The sequence below is a fragment of the Scophthalmus maximus genome, chromosome 4 (genome assembly GCF_022379125.1).
Source record: "Scophthalmus maximus strain ysfricsl-2021 chromosome 4, ASM2237912v1, whole genome shotgun sequence".
Classification (NCBI taxonomy): Eukaryota; Metazoa; Chordata; class Actinopteri; order Pleuronectiformes; family Scophthalmidae; genus Scophthalmus; species Scophthalmus maximus.
The window spans coordinates 10,955,952-10,972,956 of NC_061518.1; the positions used below are offsets into that span (position 1 = coordinate 10,955,952).

Genomic DNA, 17,005 nt, shown 5'->3' on the forward strand with positions numbered 1-17,005 from the left:
CTCACAACATAAGAAAAATAGTTGGAATTAAAAAGTTAATTAAAAATGTTTTACTGCAGCATACTCTGTCATGTGCTGAGGGTCACTTTTATGAGAGCTTTGAGTTATGAACTGTATAATTACCACTTGAGTGTAAATATTGGCATGTTGACAGGGACACTGCAAGAATAGGAAGAAGGAATTTGGGAGACAAGAATAGCAATTAGTAAGAGAATAGATAGATAGATAGATGGATACTTAATTGATCCCGAGGGAAATTTAGAATAATGAGAATGACACTTGTGCCTGTGAGCAAATGTGAAACACAATTTGCATTATGTTTAATGATGAATAAATTATGAAAATAATAATCAATGATAGATTTTCTCAGACACTGTACGCAGTCGCTCCACAATACATAGAGAAAACAAGAGAGAGAGAGAGAGGCAAAGAGAGAGCGTCTGAGTGACAGCAGTGTATCGCATGATCTTGTTTATACCTTGAGCCACGGGAGGTCCCCAGCACGATACCAAACACGGCACAGTGGGTGCTGCATCTGGAGGTAATCCACGTTTATTGAACCTTCCATGACCTGACGTTACATAATTACATCAGCATTACATGTGCTGTGATTGTTTTTTTTGGTGGGTTTTTGTCTTCCAAAAAAGAAGATGGCATCATCAAGATAGATCGAGTGAGGAAATTTAGATTTCGTCAATACGCATGAGCTTTTCTCAAGTGTGATTATGGTTGTGATGCTGTCTTTAAATGATTATTTTAGCTTCTCACCAGCTTCTCAGCAATCATCAGTACATGCGCACGAGAATAGATTTCTGCAACAGAAGCTCAGTAGGTCATTTCGTGACAGGTCACGGTGGGTGGGGGATTGTTTTGAGGGTTATGAGCTCATCTTCATGGCAAAGATATTGTCCACAAGTGAGTAGATGCAGATCAAACAGCCACAGCAGCAGCTGAGGTAATATGAGTGTTGTATCCGACCCCCCCTAAGGATAGCTGAACCACAAAGCAATGCTCAGTCCTCATCTGTAATCCTATTCAGGAAAGAGAATACCCCAGGTACCCGCTGTGGGGTTGTTGGCCTCCCCCTTTGTGACAGTGGATGTGCTCCTGAAACACATGCATCTTTGGGACGACTCAGAGAGTGATACGGATTCAGGAACCAGACATTCTTGTAGTTGACTTAACATTTAGAGACACTGTTTTCGAAACGAGACAAAAGACACACTCCTGAGCTCCGGCTCAGCGCCACAGATCTCCCCTTCAGCCTGTGGGTGGAGGACCAGTGGGGACGGACGCTCTCCATGGTGCTGAACTCTCCTCCTAAGCTGCTTTCAGACATGCACTGTCTGAGGTCTGGATATGTTCCTGAGCTTTTCCAGAAGGGTTATGTGTGAGAACGCAAATGTCCAAAAATGTTGCTCCTGCTGGTGTGAACGTGTCTGACTCGGACAGTCTCCTGCTGCGTTCCTCATATGCGAACGGCAAACTCCCGCAAAAATATCCGGACCCAATTCTCTGGACATTTTGCAGACTTCATGTTTGACAACAGCTCCACTGGGTTGAAATGATTCCACAAAAAGTTTGAATATTGAGCAAACACATAGCTTACAGAGTGAGTGGTGTACGATATGATGTCAGTGGTTGAGTAGTGTGAGATATAACAGCCATGATATCATTAAACCAGGACTACATTTCAACCTGGTGTTGTGATGTAGTCCGTAGCTGGATATATAATTTGGATGATGACATCTTTACATTTACACCCGATGTTCATAAGCCTTCTCATTATTCCAGTTCAACTCTGTGATTCACTCTCAGTATGCAAATGGAGTTCCAGTGCGAGTCCTTCCTGATTTCTATTGGTGCAGAACAGGTTGTCTAAAGCTTTGTGTGAGGCAGAGATAGAGGCATAATCATCTCTCAACTTGTTGGGCTGATTTTCTTTGTTCAGCGGAAATCTGATCACAGCATGAGCCAGGCCATCGCCAGGTGTGCTCTTGTAGATGTGATGGTATTGTAATTGCAACTCTGCATTTAGAATTATGTTTGTTTTGTATCCTGGTAAGAAATTCAGATACTTAAATATAACATTTGAAAAAAATATGTCAATCAAAAATGATTTGAAACTGCTTCATAATACATATTGTCTTTGCAACAGAAGAGTAAATTAAAATGTATGTATTTGTTTCAAGTTACTGACAGGATTTCTCATATCCTTTTTGAAACCACCAGCAACAATGAAAACTACATAAAGCAAATGGAGAAAACATTACAAAAGAAGAAAACTGAATCACGGGCTTCTCTTGCATGTTTCATCATCATCTGTCAGGGTTTGTTAAGTGTGGGCGATCTGCACGGGGCTGGTTGTATCACAAATTGGCTTTTGGAAAAAAACAAAAACACTGGGAGTGGATTAGTGACTGATATAATGAACTCCCCCTGCTGATAACACCCCACCAAGTGAAAAACTGTTAGACGCGCGTGTCCACAGACGGAGGTGTAGTAGTTCTGAAAGTTCTGAAAGGAGTCGTTCGTCTTTCCAGCTGCTTGAGTTCCCTCCAGCTGGAGACTATTTCAGCTTCCTCAGCGGTTTCAACTGAGTCGGCTTTCTGTCTTTTTTTCGTGTCGCTCGAAATGGACAAGGAAACACTAATAGGACTCAGACCACTTATCTGTTAACTATACGGACACTTCTTACGACAACACACCCTCCGTCTCCAGACTGTACGGCTCAGAGCTGTGATCGCAACTGCCATGCCTAATATTTCACGATACAAAATAAGACTTGCATACATTTTGCTGCGGCTGGTGGGTAAAAAGAAACTGGCTCTTTAATAATTGAGACTCTTGGGGAAATACAATAGATTAGATTTTAGGTTTTGCTAATCAGTCATAACTTATTTATTAATCTATTGTAAAAATGAGATATCACCTTCTCTAGCTCTTCCCTAATATTCAGTGAATGGCATGTACCAATGTACCAGAATCGGCCTATTTTTATCTGTTATCACAGATGTTTCAGTATTGTTGGACATTTTATATAACGTTAACAGTAGTGCGACATAATGGGGAAAGTGTGGAGAGAATAATGTGCAATAACAGAGAGTTAGGTCTGTCTGAATGCACCACAATTAGGTTAGATGACAATAGATATGCTGGAAATGTTTGCATGAGGAGGCAACATCTAATGGGAATAACTAACACAATTTTCAACTTTGAATAGCTTTCAGAAGACTTGTAGAAAAGGAGTGTTACCAGGGAACAAGTCTGCGTAGACCTTGGTTTAAAATGTGCATATTACCTCCGGAGGAGATGAGGAGATTATACAATGTGAGGGAAGAGGGTGGATAAGGAAGATTAAGTTGTCTCAACTAATCCACTTCCTCGATTTAATGGCCCCAACAAATTGATAAATGTTGAAGGGCCACAGGTAGGGATGAAAAGAGAAACAAGGGGGGATCTGCAGTCAGATTAATTGTTCAGGCAGAGAACTTTGCAGTGGGGAAAAAAAGGATGTGGAAGGTATGAGCTCATTGTTTTGTCAGTGGACAAGGTGGCAGACAACTGAATGAGCAGCGGTGATTGAAAGAAAATGAGATGAGGAATAGAAGGCTCTGGATGAAGTTCTCGACTGTTGAAAGATGGGAACAAAGTTGCTGAAGGATTTACAAGATAGGAGCGCGAAAAAACGGAGGCTGGTAATTGCACAGCTCCTGGTCCCAAGATGTTATCTCATCGTGACATGTGCACATCTCCTATTTATACACGAAGCGAACATGAGTATGAAGAAATGTTTGTGCCATTATGTCTTTCCCCCTTCACTCTATTTAGTCTCTCTTTGCTGATGCCAGATGCCAGGTGACATGGATGAATGGAGAAAGAGACGACAGAAGGAGGGAAGGCACATTGCGAGGCATTGTTCCTGATGAAACCTTTATATTTTTTCTAATATTGGGAATTTGATCACACTTTGTACCTCAACAGTTGCAACGGGGAACTGGTCTTTCAGTCTCGGGAGGGCAACTGTTACACTGAATGCACTAACCCCCTCCTCTCCATGTGTCTCTGTTTCTCTCCCTCAGGCTCAGTGTCTCTCAGCGTTTTCCTGGTGTCTGTTGCGTTTGTCGTGTGTGCCGTTTGGCTGGTAGCTCTCTGTGGCGTCTGCACGTGGTGTCAACGTAAACTGGTAAGTTACTGTGCTTACTCTTCCACACACTCCCAAAGTCATTTCAACTGAGCCGGTGTCCTTGTGTAAACCAGGGCATTTTTTGTTGGGAGATATATCTGCGAAAAAAGTTGGTAATGAATTGTTTTATGTGTCGAGCACGGGCAGACACAGACACGTAAAAGGAACAAAGAGAAACAGAAGACTGCTTGTGGCGAAAGAAAAATCAGCATTAAATGACATATTGATTTTTACATAATTTTATATATTTATGTTATTTTATATTATTTATAGAAGTTGTTATAAGAAATATTGTCACTAGTATCCCAATACCAAATGAAACTTACTTAAGTTTTTCTACAAAACGAATTTACATTTAAAAACAAGAATCTGAACTCATAACGTAACTTATATATAACGTATACAGAGCTCGGCAAATATTGAATGAAGTCTCAAATTTGATTTTTTTTTTGTTGATTTAAATCAGTATCTATACAAGTTTGGGAATCTGACAAGACATTCACCGTCAGCTTCCTTTGCAATGAAGCTTTTGATACTCAGAACTGCAGACACATTGGAGGTCATGAGAAACATGTTGTGGTTCAGCAGCTCTATGATAAGGGGCAAATGGATCTGATGGACAAACATGTGTGTTTCACAACTTGAATGTTTCCAGTCTATCGTTTTCTTTTTTTTCTGACATGTTTCTGAATAACACAACGGCCTTGTAGATAAATTGTGCAGTCGGTCAGGATTTTCTTTTCATCACAGTGCGACCTTGAATTTGACTGTATGCAGTGAGTTTGTGCTTTGTGTTGCTGTTACTGTTGAATCCTTTTTGCTTTTTGTGCTCTCTGGTACTGGAGCTGCAGAGAGCCAGTATATTTGGCCATGACAGTAAACATGACAAGAAACCTCGGTGCACCCGGTAAACATGGCTCTGTGCATCATGGCTTCTTGCCTCCAGCCTCCGGCCTCCAGCGCCATACTAATGATTCATATGCTAATGAGCATCACTCAGAGCTAGTGGTTCCAGCTGGAGCAACTGTAATTCCTCCTATATATTCAGATGTCGTGGCATTGCTTACTCTGCCCTGATTTCCTCCCTCCCTGCCTCCCTCTCATCTCTGTCTGTCAGTCCGTCTTGTCCGTCTGTGGCAGCAGTTGGTGGCAAAAGCACAAGCTGTAAGTCAACTGTGATATTCAGAAGAAACACAGCTGAGCTAAATGGCACGATTTTCTTAGGTACCTTTTACAATCGCTCACGAGATCTATAAGGTATGTGAGGAGTCAAAATTGTTTTAATGGCTTTTGATTAAAAAAAGAAAACCCACTGAACCCGACCAACGAACACATCGTCTTATCTTTGTCCACCCTCAAAGTTATCTATGCCTCTGTCTTCGTTTTTGTGTCACCCTCTTTTTCCTTTTATGGTCTGGTTTGTATTCGTCTCTTTGTTACTTTATCTCCATGTCCTTGTTAGAATGTCACTGATTCCTTTTTCCAGGATTTTCTCTCTCTCCCCCCCTCATTTCTGCTGCCACTGTAGTTTACCCTTCACAGTCCTTGTCTCTTTTCTATCGTGTATATCATTATATTTTCAGTCTCTCCCGTGTCAGAGGTTAAATTAATAAGCAGCTACAAGTTAAAAAAAAGAAAGAAACAATGTCAAGTGAGATGATGAAAATGTCACCAATAATAACTAGTTATTATTTTTCATCACATATAAATCTGCTGATTATTTTCTCTGTGAATCGTTTTGGAAAAACTGTGAATATATACCACCACAATTTTCTGAGAGTTTCAGGTGGTATTTCCTTGCTACTTATTTTGTCTGAATAACAGACAAAAACACAAAGATTACAATTTCACTGTCATACTGGACCAAGAAAAGCAGCATTCTTCACAATTGAGAAGCAAACATTTGGCATTGTTGCTCGAAAAATAACTTAATATGATGATTAATTATCAAAATAGGAGTCAATTAATTGTCAGCCAATTCATCAACCAGTTGCCTCAGCTCTAGTTAGTAAAACCCAGTATAAACTCCATCCAACAAGAGGCAGTTACATGAGCAACCAAGTGTACTCATTACATATATAACCGATAAATACACAGATTGTGTTTTCCAATAACGCATTGACGAGGAAATGTCGTCAATTAATGTAAGTTGTAGACTGCAAATTAGTGACATTTGTTTTCCCTTCAACACGGGTGGGGAACCTCCGGCCAACGACCTGAGAGACAGTTTAATGTGGGATGCAGGGAAATTCATTAATACCAACAACAACAAAAATACAAAAAGTTCTCATGACAGAAATTATTTTTTTCTGTGATAAGGTAAAATAACAAAGAAGTAGACCAACATTTTTCAGTACAAACGGTTAGACGAGCCAGTGTGTTTGCAGGGTTGTGCAAAGTATGCACATTAGCTGTGAATAAGGACAATCATTTTCTTAAGTGCCAGTCATTACAGCTGCAACCTGCAGCTGAACTGGAAGCGTTACACAAACAAATTGTCCTGGAGAAGGTTAACACTCTTCAGAGTTTGGGCTGTCCAGCCAGCTGCTTACACAAATCCTCATTCTTACACAGACGATGTTATGCCAGCAAGTTTTGCGCCGACTGAAGCCCAAAGCAGAAGGCGACTTTTTGAAGGAGAGCCTTGTTGCTGCTGCGGAGCCGTTTTAAGCAGAGGGAAAGTAAAATTATTCCAAAGTGTCAGTTTGTCTCAAAGAACCGTAACAGGGCAGATTACTGATATGGAACATTGAAGAAACACAGCAAAAAAATTTCTAGCTTTTCTCTCTGACCTGCGATGCAACGAGACAAAGCAAGGGGCGCCCGCCAAGCAGTGTTTGTTCGTGGGACGAAAGCGGCGTTAGAGTGAGGATTTGCTGTGTTTGCAATCAAAGGGGAGGTTTTGCTTGAACAAGTTTTTTTTTTGCTAAAACAAGCTGTGAGTAGCATCATCATCGCTACCATCTGACATCAGACGCAAGGCAAAAGAGAAGCAGTTCAAGCCAGCGCGTTAGAGAGGTTAGTGTGATACATGTGTTAAACAATTCAATTCATAATTTATTATGAATTTTGGAGGATGGTATTACAATTGAAATGGCCCTTGATAGGAAGATGATTCCTCACCACTGCCCTATAATATCTACAGTATGTACAGTAATGAACTCTCACAGGAAGATTAGATTAGACAGAGATTGTTGTCTTGGTTCGGTGACAATAAAAGTCATGGATTTGAGGCATGAGACAGATTTACTTTACTTATCAACATTTAACCGTGATCTTTTCCTTACCTTCACCAATGTGCGTCTTCTGTGTACATGTCTCCAGGGACCTTGATCCAGGTAACAAAGGGTGAGGGTATATAGATGTAATTTCCTGGAGGTAGGGTTGGTGAAGTCAGGTTTTGTGTATTTAAAATCACTCCCTCTTATATGAATGGTACATTTCTGACCATAAAAGCAACACGCTCATTGGGAAGCATGTGCTCCAGGAGGGATGAAGCTGTCTGAAACTGGTCTCATTCGATTTGTTGTTCCACGGACGTGGAAGGGGCGAGGAGAGGGAGGAGGGTGGAAGTGAGAGACTGAGGCACCATCAGCCCCAGAGGCCTTCTGACGGGTAGGAGGGGAAGGTGCTGTTGATCCTCCAGGTGTGAGACAAACATGATGACAGCAGACTCCGGAGAGAAGCAGGGCCACAATGCTCTGAACAGGGAAACCGTGCTACGTGTCATGTCTTTCACTTCCCCTCGCAAAACTGTGCCAACGTCATTATTCTGGTTTCTGTTTCAAACCGCCTCTGTTCTCTGAGTCTTAGTTGCCCCTTCTCCTCTGTCGTCACACTCAGTTCCTCCTGCTTCTCCCCGTCCTCTGGCTCCTCCGTTCTGTTTCTCACATCCTCCCACACTCTCTCGACACTGTGCCGTCTCCACCCTCTTCTCGCCAGCCTCCTGAAGATTTTATCATTCTGTTTAATGATAGATGAGCTGCATTCAATAGCATATTCTCGACTGCCAGAAATCCATCCTTCTCTGAGGCGCACAATCTAATATTATTCTGTCCTGTGTGCACACACACTGCACAGGTTGTTTGTGTGTGTTTACAGTGTAGTGGCTTAATGTAGGCACAGATCAGGTCAGGCCTGGAGCTTCACACTGTATTGAAAATGATTGTGCCGAGCCGGACGCGTGAGGTGTTGCATGATAAGTAATAGAGTGTATCGTGGATGCATGAGGAATAGATGTAGTGCATTATATAAAGAGGCCAGTTGTCAGCAGGACACTAAAAGCTGCATTTAGACAAACATTCGACACTGTGCTGCTGTGTCTGAAGCCTCCCGGCTACAAGCTGCTTAAAATCATTTACTGAGTACAAATAACACATTCATCTAAGAGTGTCATATTCAACTTCAAATCTCCCAACAAAATAGACTTCCTCTAGAGTGATATGAAAATAAAACATGAGCTTTGACGATAAACATTTAACTTCCCTTCCCAATAATGCATTTTTAAGGACAATGAGCTCTTTAAAGCCTCCGGTGAACTTTTTTGTTTCTTGTGGACTCGTGGATTTATTCTTTAATTACCATTTATTGTGTATCTCTGTTAAGTTACATTTGTTATCCCTTGGGTTTCTTGTTTTTCGAGTTTGCTATTTCCTGTTTTACTTCCTAGTTTTCTCTTCTCATGTCTCTTCACTTCCTTTTCCCCTGTGTCTTTGTCAGCTCGTCTGTTATGTCTCCCGTGCCGTGTTGTTTCCTCCTGGTTACCAGTGTTTTTTTCCTAGTAGTTACTTTTGTTGGATTTTTGTGTATTTTTTCCTCCTAATACTGTGATGTTCTTTTTGTTCTCCTTTCATCAAATCTTTTGTTCCTGCACTTTGCATTTGGGTCCTGTTTCACTGCCCCTCACAGAAATATAGCAATCATATAAATCATTGAAACATAGAAACTGTCAAAAACACTGTATCTTTTTGATATTAATGAAAAAGCAATGTCTTTCTGGATTTGAGAGTCGCTCACTCTCCTCCGTTGAAGGTTTGAAGTAGCTTCAGGGACATGTCACAACACAGAATAACCAGTTCCCCAGGTCAGGACTCAGCAACACATCTGCATCTAAAGGACTCAAAGACTGTATTGGACTCATTTTGACCAAGATGGTTTGAAAGAGGAGTTGAACTACCATAACTAAACAAAGGAGTTGGTTTATGACATCACTTATCAGTTTTGCCCAATTTGAAAAAAATACATAAATTGATGAATAAATATTAATAATAATAATAGAGCTGCAACAGTTAATCGATTAATCTATTAGTAATCAATTACTAAATTAATCACCAACTATTTTGATAATCGATTAATCGGTCCAAGTAGTTTTTATTGGAAAAAAAGTCAAAATTCACTGATGTCAGCTTCTTGAATGTGAATATTTAAAAAAAACATCATCTTGGGGTTTTGGGAAATACGATCAACATTTTTTCACATTTTATGAAGTTTTATGGACCAAACAACTAATCGAGAAAATAATCGTCAGATTAATTGATTATGAAAATAATCGTTAGTTGCAGCCCTAAATAATAATTATAATAATAGAAAATACAGGGCCTGTGATCATAAATATTTGGAGAAACAGATTCCAAATCTTATCGACGTGAGACTGTCCTCAGGTTGAGACGCTGTGTTTTCTCCTGCATGGCTGCATATAGTGGCTTGAGGTTATAGCTCTGTCACTTTCAACATGGTGATAGTGGGTTTGAACCCACGCCTCAGCTGGGGGGCTTTTAAATTTTGATGTTCTCTTCGTGTGTGCGGGCCTCTCGAGTTTCCTCCAACGGTTCAAAGGCATGCAGGTCAGGGGAACTGACTCCAAACTGTCATCAAGTGTGAATATGGTGTGGTCGCATAAAACAGAACCAAAAACCAAAAGTTGGACTTTGTGTACCTGAAGCAGCTGCCTAACCTGCTGAAGTGCAAGAAAAGCATAGTTTCTGTTCAGTGAAAATAGGGAATCTGTTAAAATGCCCATATGTTGGTCATTTACTGGTTCCTAATTTTAATTTGTGGTTCTACTAGAATATGTTGACAAGCTGTAATGTTCTAAATATGTTTTTGTTGGTGTCATACATGTATCCTTACAGCGCCTAGTTTCACCCCCTGTCTGAAACGCTCCATTTTAGACCTGGGGCCGCCTCCAAAAAGAGCCCATTCTTTTCTCATTGGTCACCTGTCCTACTCATTTATGATAAATAAAGTGTTTAGAGCACGCGTCGGAAATGTCACACCCATTTGCCAAGATGCTTCCTGATCAGCTGTAAACACTGCTGTATCCATGGTAACAATAGAATTGGTTCTGCTGGACCAATTTGAGACAGAGTTTGATCATGAAAGTCAGGACAAACCGGCCAACTGACCCAAACCATCAAGACTAGAGACGGAAGGTTCCACAGTGTTAAGTTTCAATTTTATTCCTCTGTTACATTCAATATTTAATGTTGTAAATTCATAAGCTCTGTACTTTGTGCTGAAAACTGTACGTAAGCGCTTGTATTACTTGGTGATGTAGATGCTTTATGGAAAACAGGGCAGGGACGCAAACAAGGCACTTCAGGCACTTGAAGAATAGTGACTCTCTCTGCTTCGGACTTTTGATGTAAGTCTACTTTAGTTTCACAGCTGTTGAGAAATGAAGAGCGGTCGTGTGTTTAATAAGTCTTTCATGGCTTCTGTGCTCTTCATGTCTTTGTTGTGAGGTTAGGATGGGAAAAAATTATGTAAGACCTAAAAGTCTGTATGTTGCTCAACTGGATAGAGCTCAGTGTTAATCACCCTCAAGAGTTCAATAGAGTTCAATAAGAAACATTGCTCAATAACTGTAACTACTGTATATGGCTCCTCTGAAAGCACTATCCATTAGGTAGTAAAAAAAGATTGCAGAGTGTAAGTGAAATAAGCTGCACTGTATAGAATTTTCTTATCCTGAAAATGAACCTGTTCCTCTCTTAAAGAGGACTGCTTTGAGAATAAAGTTTTACCAAATCTGAGGATTTATTGTTTCCATCTCCTTGACCTGGGTTGATTCTTCACACCAGGGATTTTCTGACAGTCCCGCCCGTAAAAAAAAAACCTAGAGCGTTTTGATTTATAGTTCGGCATCTGATTTCACGCACTGATGACGACACCAGGAAACACCAGACGAATGTGCATGACCAGGCCAATGTTTTTCTTCACTTATATTCCCAACCACTGCTTTCGAAATCGTAGCTTCTCTTCTGTTCACTTGATGTCGTCTTGATTGTTAACAATCTCCCTCCAACATTGCTGGAACGTTTCAGGAGAAGACACTTGCAGCCCGGGTCTCACCAAATGCTGCTCCTGCAGTATACAATTGGTACCATTGTACATGCAGTTCTTTTCGAGGAAGAGCACATCAGCTACAAGCGTATACTACAACTTGTGCAAACAGTCTGAAGCCATGCCATAAACCCTTAACACACTGCTATAAATACAGTCTTTGCTGGTGTAATAAACCATGATATGGCTGCTCCTTCAGGTTTCATTAATGTTTACTAGTACATATCTTCCTGTTTTGCATTATGACATCCATCAAAGTTCTGTTTAGAATCTGATGTCAAGCCTAATGTGTGAGACATTTTTGTGTAAAGACATGTTTGTGCATGTGCCATGCATGTGAGAGGGTTTTTTTTGCATCTCATTGTGGTTAAGTGGTCCCTCGTCACGTCTCAAAGCTGGCTGTGGTCCTGGCATCAAACCAATTTGTTTGCTCTTCCCTCATTCATCATATTTTACGACGTGTGTTGGAACCTGATGCCGTTCTAAAGCCTCCATAATGAGCACTTCAGTTGCAAAATGGCCTTCGTAAACAACGATCAAGACATGGCTTTAAGATCTGTCTCCCCCTCCCCATCATTCTTTGTCCCTCTCCCTCTTGTCTCTTTGCAGGGGAAGAGGAATAAGCCCTGGGTGGAAGCGGCAAGCTCTCCAGATTCTGTTCGAGGTCGAGGGGAAAATAAAGCCATCAAGTAGGTGTCAGGGAGGGTGTAGATGGTGGCGTACGGAAATGATCCACGACGCCGTGAAAGTATCACATTCTAAAAAGCCATCTGTGATTAGAAAACGGATACCTGGTCGGAAATATTCATCCTGGATTGATGCACTTGAGACAGTGTTATATGGCTTTATTTCTCATTTATCAATCAGGTTGAATCTTAAAACCTATTAACAACACAGTGTTGAAGACTTACTTCTTTTTTATGAATCAAAGATTGATGTCATATTAAAAAGAAACAATGTAGACAGGACCGTCTCCGCAAAATTGCAATTTGTCTGCAGTTCAAACAAAAACTGCAAAGCATTTTAATACAGATATCAATTAAATTTACGAAATAGTGAAATTCTGAATATTCTCAACTATAATCTTTTTTCTTTCTTTTTTTTTTTTTTGCTAATTGTGAAGTTAGTCTTGCATGGCTTTGGTTATTTTGGACTCTAATATGTCTTTGATATATTTCCTTGATTTTGTATTTTGTTGTAACCATTATGGGATGGGCATTGAATGACACAGCTAATAATTTATTTGTCTCTGTTACTTTTTCTTACTCACAGATTTGATTCTCTCGGTTTATTTCCAATGTGTTTAAAAAAAACAAGATTTTTTTGTTTTTTTGTTTCCTGTTGTCTGCTTCCTCTGTTTATGTGTGTTTGGGGGTTATTTTGTCATCCCTTACAGAATGATAAAGTGTGTTGGTCACTCCCTTTTAATTATTCTTGCTGTTTTAACAATGGAATGATTTTTCATGCTATTAGGGTTTTTTGACACTATTATCTTTCTTCTTTCATTTTGCACAACTGTGTGATGAATGCAATGTTAAAATCGTTTCTTATATGCAACAGTATTTAGTATCCTTGTTTAAAGATGCACTGGTTAACAACATAACTTCATAGGCATTGACATTCTCACATTTCCTCTATTTATTACCTCCCTCCCTGACCTTCAGATTTATTAGACAGAATACTAATTTTTCTCCTTTATGGTCTCTGCTCTGTTTGTCAGCACGTTTAACTGTCTTTGACTGCTCTTACCTGCCTCACCTCTCTCTGTCCCTCTGGCTACAGTGATCTAGACAGAGACTTTTGGAATAACAATGACAGCAGCAATGTGCAACAGAGGTGGAGCTCCTACCCGCCCAAGGAGTTCCTCTTAAACATGTCTCCCTATGCCCCCTACGGAGACCCTCGCCTCACACCCAAGTGAGTCTCAGTCATGGCTGGTAAGAGACCCCTCTGTCTGGGCCGGGCTGTAGTGAACTGGGGCTTGTGTACTTCTTGATAACCTCCCACCAAGCTGTAGCACTCATTGACCTAATAAAACTGAACATTATTAAAATGTTAAAGGTTACTTGTACACTAAATTGGTGCAATTGGCTATTTGTGTGCACAAGTACCTGACATACGATACAGAAAATACTCTGGATGAAAGCAAATGGTTGATCAGTTTACCATTGACAAGGTCACATTTGATAGTCCATGAGGAGGCAGAACGCTGTCGGGCCCCATGTATTTTTTAAAGAATTCTCCTCTCATGCCTAGTAATCCCCATGTTTTTACATTCAGACATGTCCACAGCAAGGTGGTGTTTAGTATGCACTGCTGCTCATGCCCCACCTGAGAGAGATGTGTCTGACGAAAGGCCAACAAAATGAGTTAATATATCTGAAAAACACAAATCAGGATTTAATTAGTATCTGTTTATGAGAGGAGATTGCAGAGAGAATCAAAATTATACCTCCTTTATTTTATATTATTGTTACATTATTTTGACAGTGCACAGGTTGCATAAATGCAAACGTTTGATAGCCCTGTTCCCTGCAGCCCTGCTAGCCTCATCAGACCCTCTTTACCTCTCACCTGCAGCCCATGGGGTGTAACCATGGAGACAGTCAAACCCTCAGAGAGCAGATCTTACTATTTCACCTGAACCTTTCCCCCCGTTTATGCAACCCAGCCTCTCAACGTCAAGTATTCACATTTGCTCCTCTGGATATTGGAGCAGACTTGACTTGAACATACACTTAACATTTGTCAGTAAGGTTTCCACAGAGGTTTGACTGTTGGTTTTTGTGATTTTCTTTATTTTTGAATGGTTTCATTGAAACATTTTGGTTGCGTTCTGGTACAGATTTAGATGAGAAGCTCAACACCAGTCTCACACTGTATGTTTCAGTAAGTATACAGCAGCCAGCAGTTGCTTAGCTTAGCTTAGCATAAAGACCATATACTGTATGTAAAGATTGGCGACACGACAGTTACCCAAAGTGAAACAGAACCAGGTCATAAACCCCACCTCCTCCATGTTAGTGGATGACATATAGACCAAACTACAAAGTCAAACTACACGTTATATAATTTTTTCTCTAATATAGATTCACGATCTCAACTGTGCAGACTCTGGATCCAACTGATGTAAAAAATGGTGGCGACCGTATCTGGGGTATTTTAGCTTCATCCATCTTTCTGTGAAGTCTTTCATAAAGACAGGAAACAGGGAATCACCCAGTGTGGCTCAGTCCAGAAGTGACAAAATCTGCCTTCCACACCTCTAAAGTTCACTGACAAACAACTCATATCTTGTTTGTTTAACTTTTACAAAAAAACACATTGTAAAAATGACAATTGACTGTTTTGCACGTTGGTAGTAATAGACAGTTTTAACTAGCAGAGACTCCATGCCAAGAGATAGTCCCAAGTAAAATGCTAATGCTAAATAGTGAGTTTAGTCCCTAGATTGTGTTTCCTCTGCTGACTTGCTTTGTTGCGTTCCCATCAATATTCTAACCTAAGCTAACTGGCTGTAGCCTCATATTTGATAGTCTGCTGTGAGACTAGTGTCAAATTTCTCATCCAACTCTCCACCAGAAAGCCATTAAGGCTTATTTTCACGAAATGTCCAACTGTTTCTTCAATGGCGTGGTGCCTTGTCTGTTCTTCTGTTTCTACATTTTTTTCCTTCAGCATGTCAAGTCGCTGTGTTTCTATTCCTCTCACCCTGTTCTCTGTTCATTTCCTGTCCCACTCCCTCTACTGTGAGTACACTGAGGCGGCCCGATAGTCCTCCTGAGTTGAGTGAACTTAGCCCTCTTCCAAAGGTAGTGGCACACTATCCATCACGTACTGTGCTACAATTAAGAATTAGGATGGTAAAATGTCTGTTTCATATGGACCTCTGTTCCATCGCTTGGATGCTGAGGCATTAAGTGAACCTGTTCACTCGAATCCTTTTTAATTACATCTCACTTGACTCTTTTGAAAACACAGCGAGATCGATTACTCTCTATCTGTGCAGTGACGTCGAAGTTATTGTAAAATCAGTGAGCAGCAGTGATTGTTGTGATCGCACTGCATTATGTTATTGACATAATATTTGAATGGCATTTAATGGGCTGTTGATAGTGGCATTTGTGATATACAGTACGTGATAGCAGATGAAAGAGAGTCAGAGAGTTTCTCCTTACTGCCAAAATAATGATGCTTTTAGGCAGGCGAGGTTATTGTTTTACATTTATCACCTTTCAAACTCTGAGGCAATCCAAAGTGCTTTACACTAGGTAATGAGATGCTTTAGAAAATAGAATAAAACGGCAGAGTTTTCAGGTTACTGATTAATCATATGTCTACGTCAGCAGTGTCTAACAAAACATTGGCCCAGATTGCCAAGAAATGTCTCATTATTCAGAGTGAGAATTCATTCATTCAACCGTCAGCCCACACATTATGTCTGATTGTTGTTGGAGACGTTGTCCCGGTGTGCAGCTGCGTGTTGTGTGATCTGTCCTCGCTGCACTGGAGTCAACGCTTTGTCTTCAGAAATGTTTTACGGTGTCGGCCTTCTTCTTCTTTTTTTCTTCTTTTTTTTTTTTTTACTTTCGTGCAGTTTTGAAAAAACATTGTTGTGCTTTGAAAAATATGTTTTGTCTCAGTCATCTGTCCAAAAAGCAAAACAACAATTTTCTCCTGTTTACTCAAGGAGTTACACATAAATGTTGGCTCAGGCCTCTTCACTGTTTAATTTACTGGCTGAGCAGCTGCTGTTCTAACAAGTTTTGTTGTATATTGGACACTTGCGGCTGGAATCTGGTGTCTTTCACACCAGTTTGATGAACTTTATTAACGATCCTTTTGCTCTCCGGCTCTGTACGTCTGTGCGTCCGTCTCTCGTCTGTCTCTCGTCTGTTCCTCCCTCTCTCTCTCTCTCTTCCTTGTATTCTCTCTTGGTCCTCTCCTCTCGTCTGTTCGTGTTTCTTTGTCTATGATCCACCCCACCGTTCCCCCCAGCGGGGCTGTGGATAAGGGTGGGCAGGGCGGTGCTGGACCCTCACTGGGGGCCAGTGACAGCGGGGGTGCTTGCTCTGGGACTGGGGCAGGGCCCAGTCGCAGTGACAGCGTTCGGAGCATGGTGACGGGGGGCAGCAAGGCCGGGCGCTGGCAGACGATCCAGAGCCACATGCATGCCGGAGGCCTGCGGTTTGGCAAGTGAGTGGCGCACGGTGACAGGGGGCACGCATGAGGGGCTACAGTGGGCACAACAGCATGGTGGATATCAAGGAAGAGTGTGAGTTTGCAAAAGCATCATGAGTGGAACTGTTGCATGTGCCCCCTCAATATGGAGATTCAGTTATTTTTGACACGCGCAGATGCAGATACTGTAAGAGAAGGCCTGAAGGAGATGCCAGCTGCTTTGCAGGGTGTACCTGTGATGCACAAGTAGCCCTTGTAGTCTCTTGACTACAGAGAGCTTCCTCACTCATGAAC

The 17,005-nt window shown here is 41.1% G+C and overlaps 1 protein-coding gene across 3 annotated transcripts in view; it reads left to right on the forward strand.

The window, feature by feature from the left end:
- Positions 1–17,005, forward strand: part of syt7b (synaptotagmin VIIb) — an 80,318-nt gene that overhangs the window by 34,229 nt on the left and 29,084 nt on the right. For 2 of the 3 annotated variants that reach the window (XM_035627687.2, XM_035627686.2), the window contains exons 2-5: positions 4,083–4,186; positions 12,140–12,219; positions 13,313–13,447; positions 16,529–16,726. In XM_035627687.2, coding sequence (XP_035483580.1) covers positions 4,083–4,186; positions 12,140–12,219; positions 13,313–13,447; positions 16,529–16,726 — 517 coding nt within the window. The remainder of the gene's footprint in view (positions 1–4,082; positions 4,187–12,139; positions 12,220–13,312; positions 13,448–16,528; positions 16,727–17,005) is intronic. The other variant, XM_035627688.2, reaches the window with a different exon arrangement.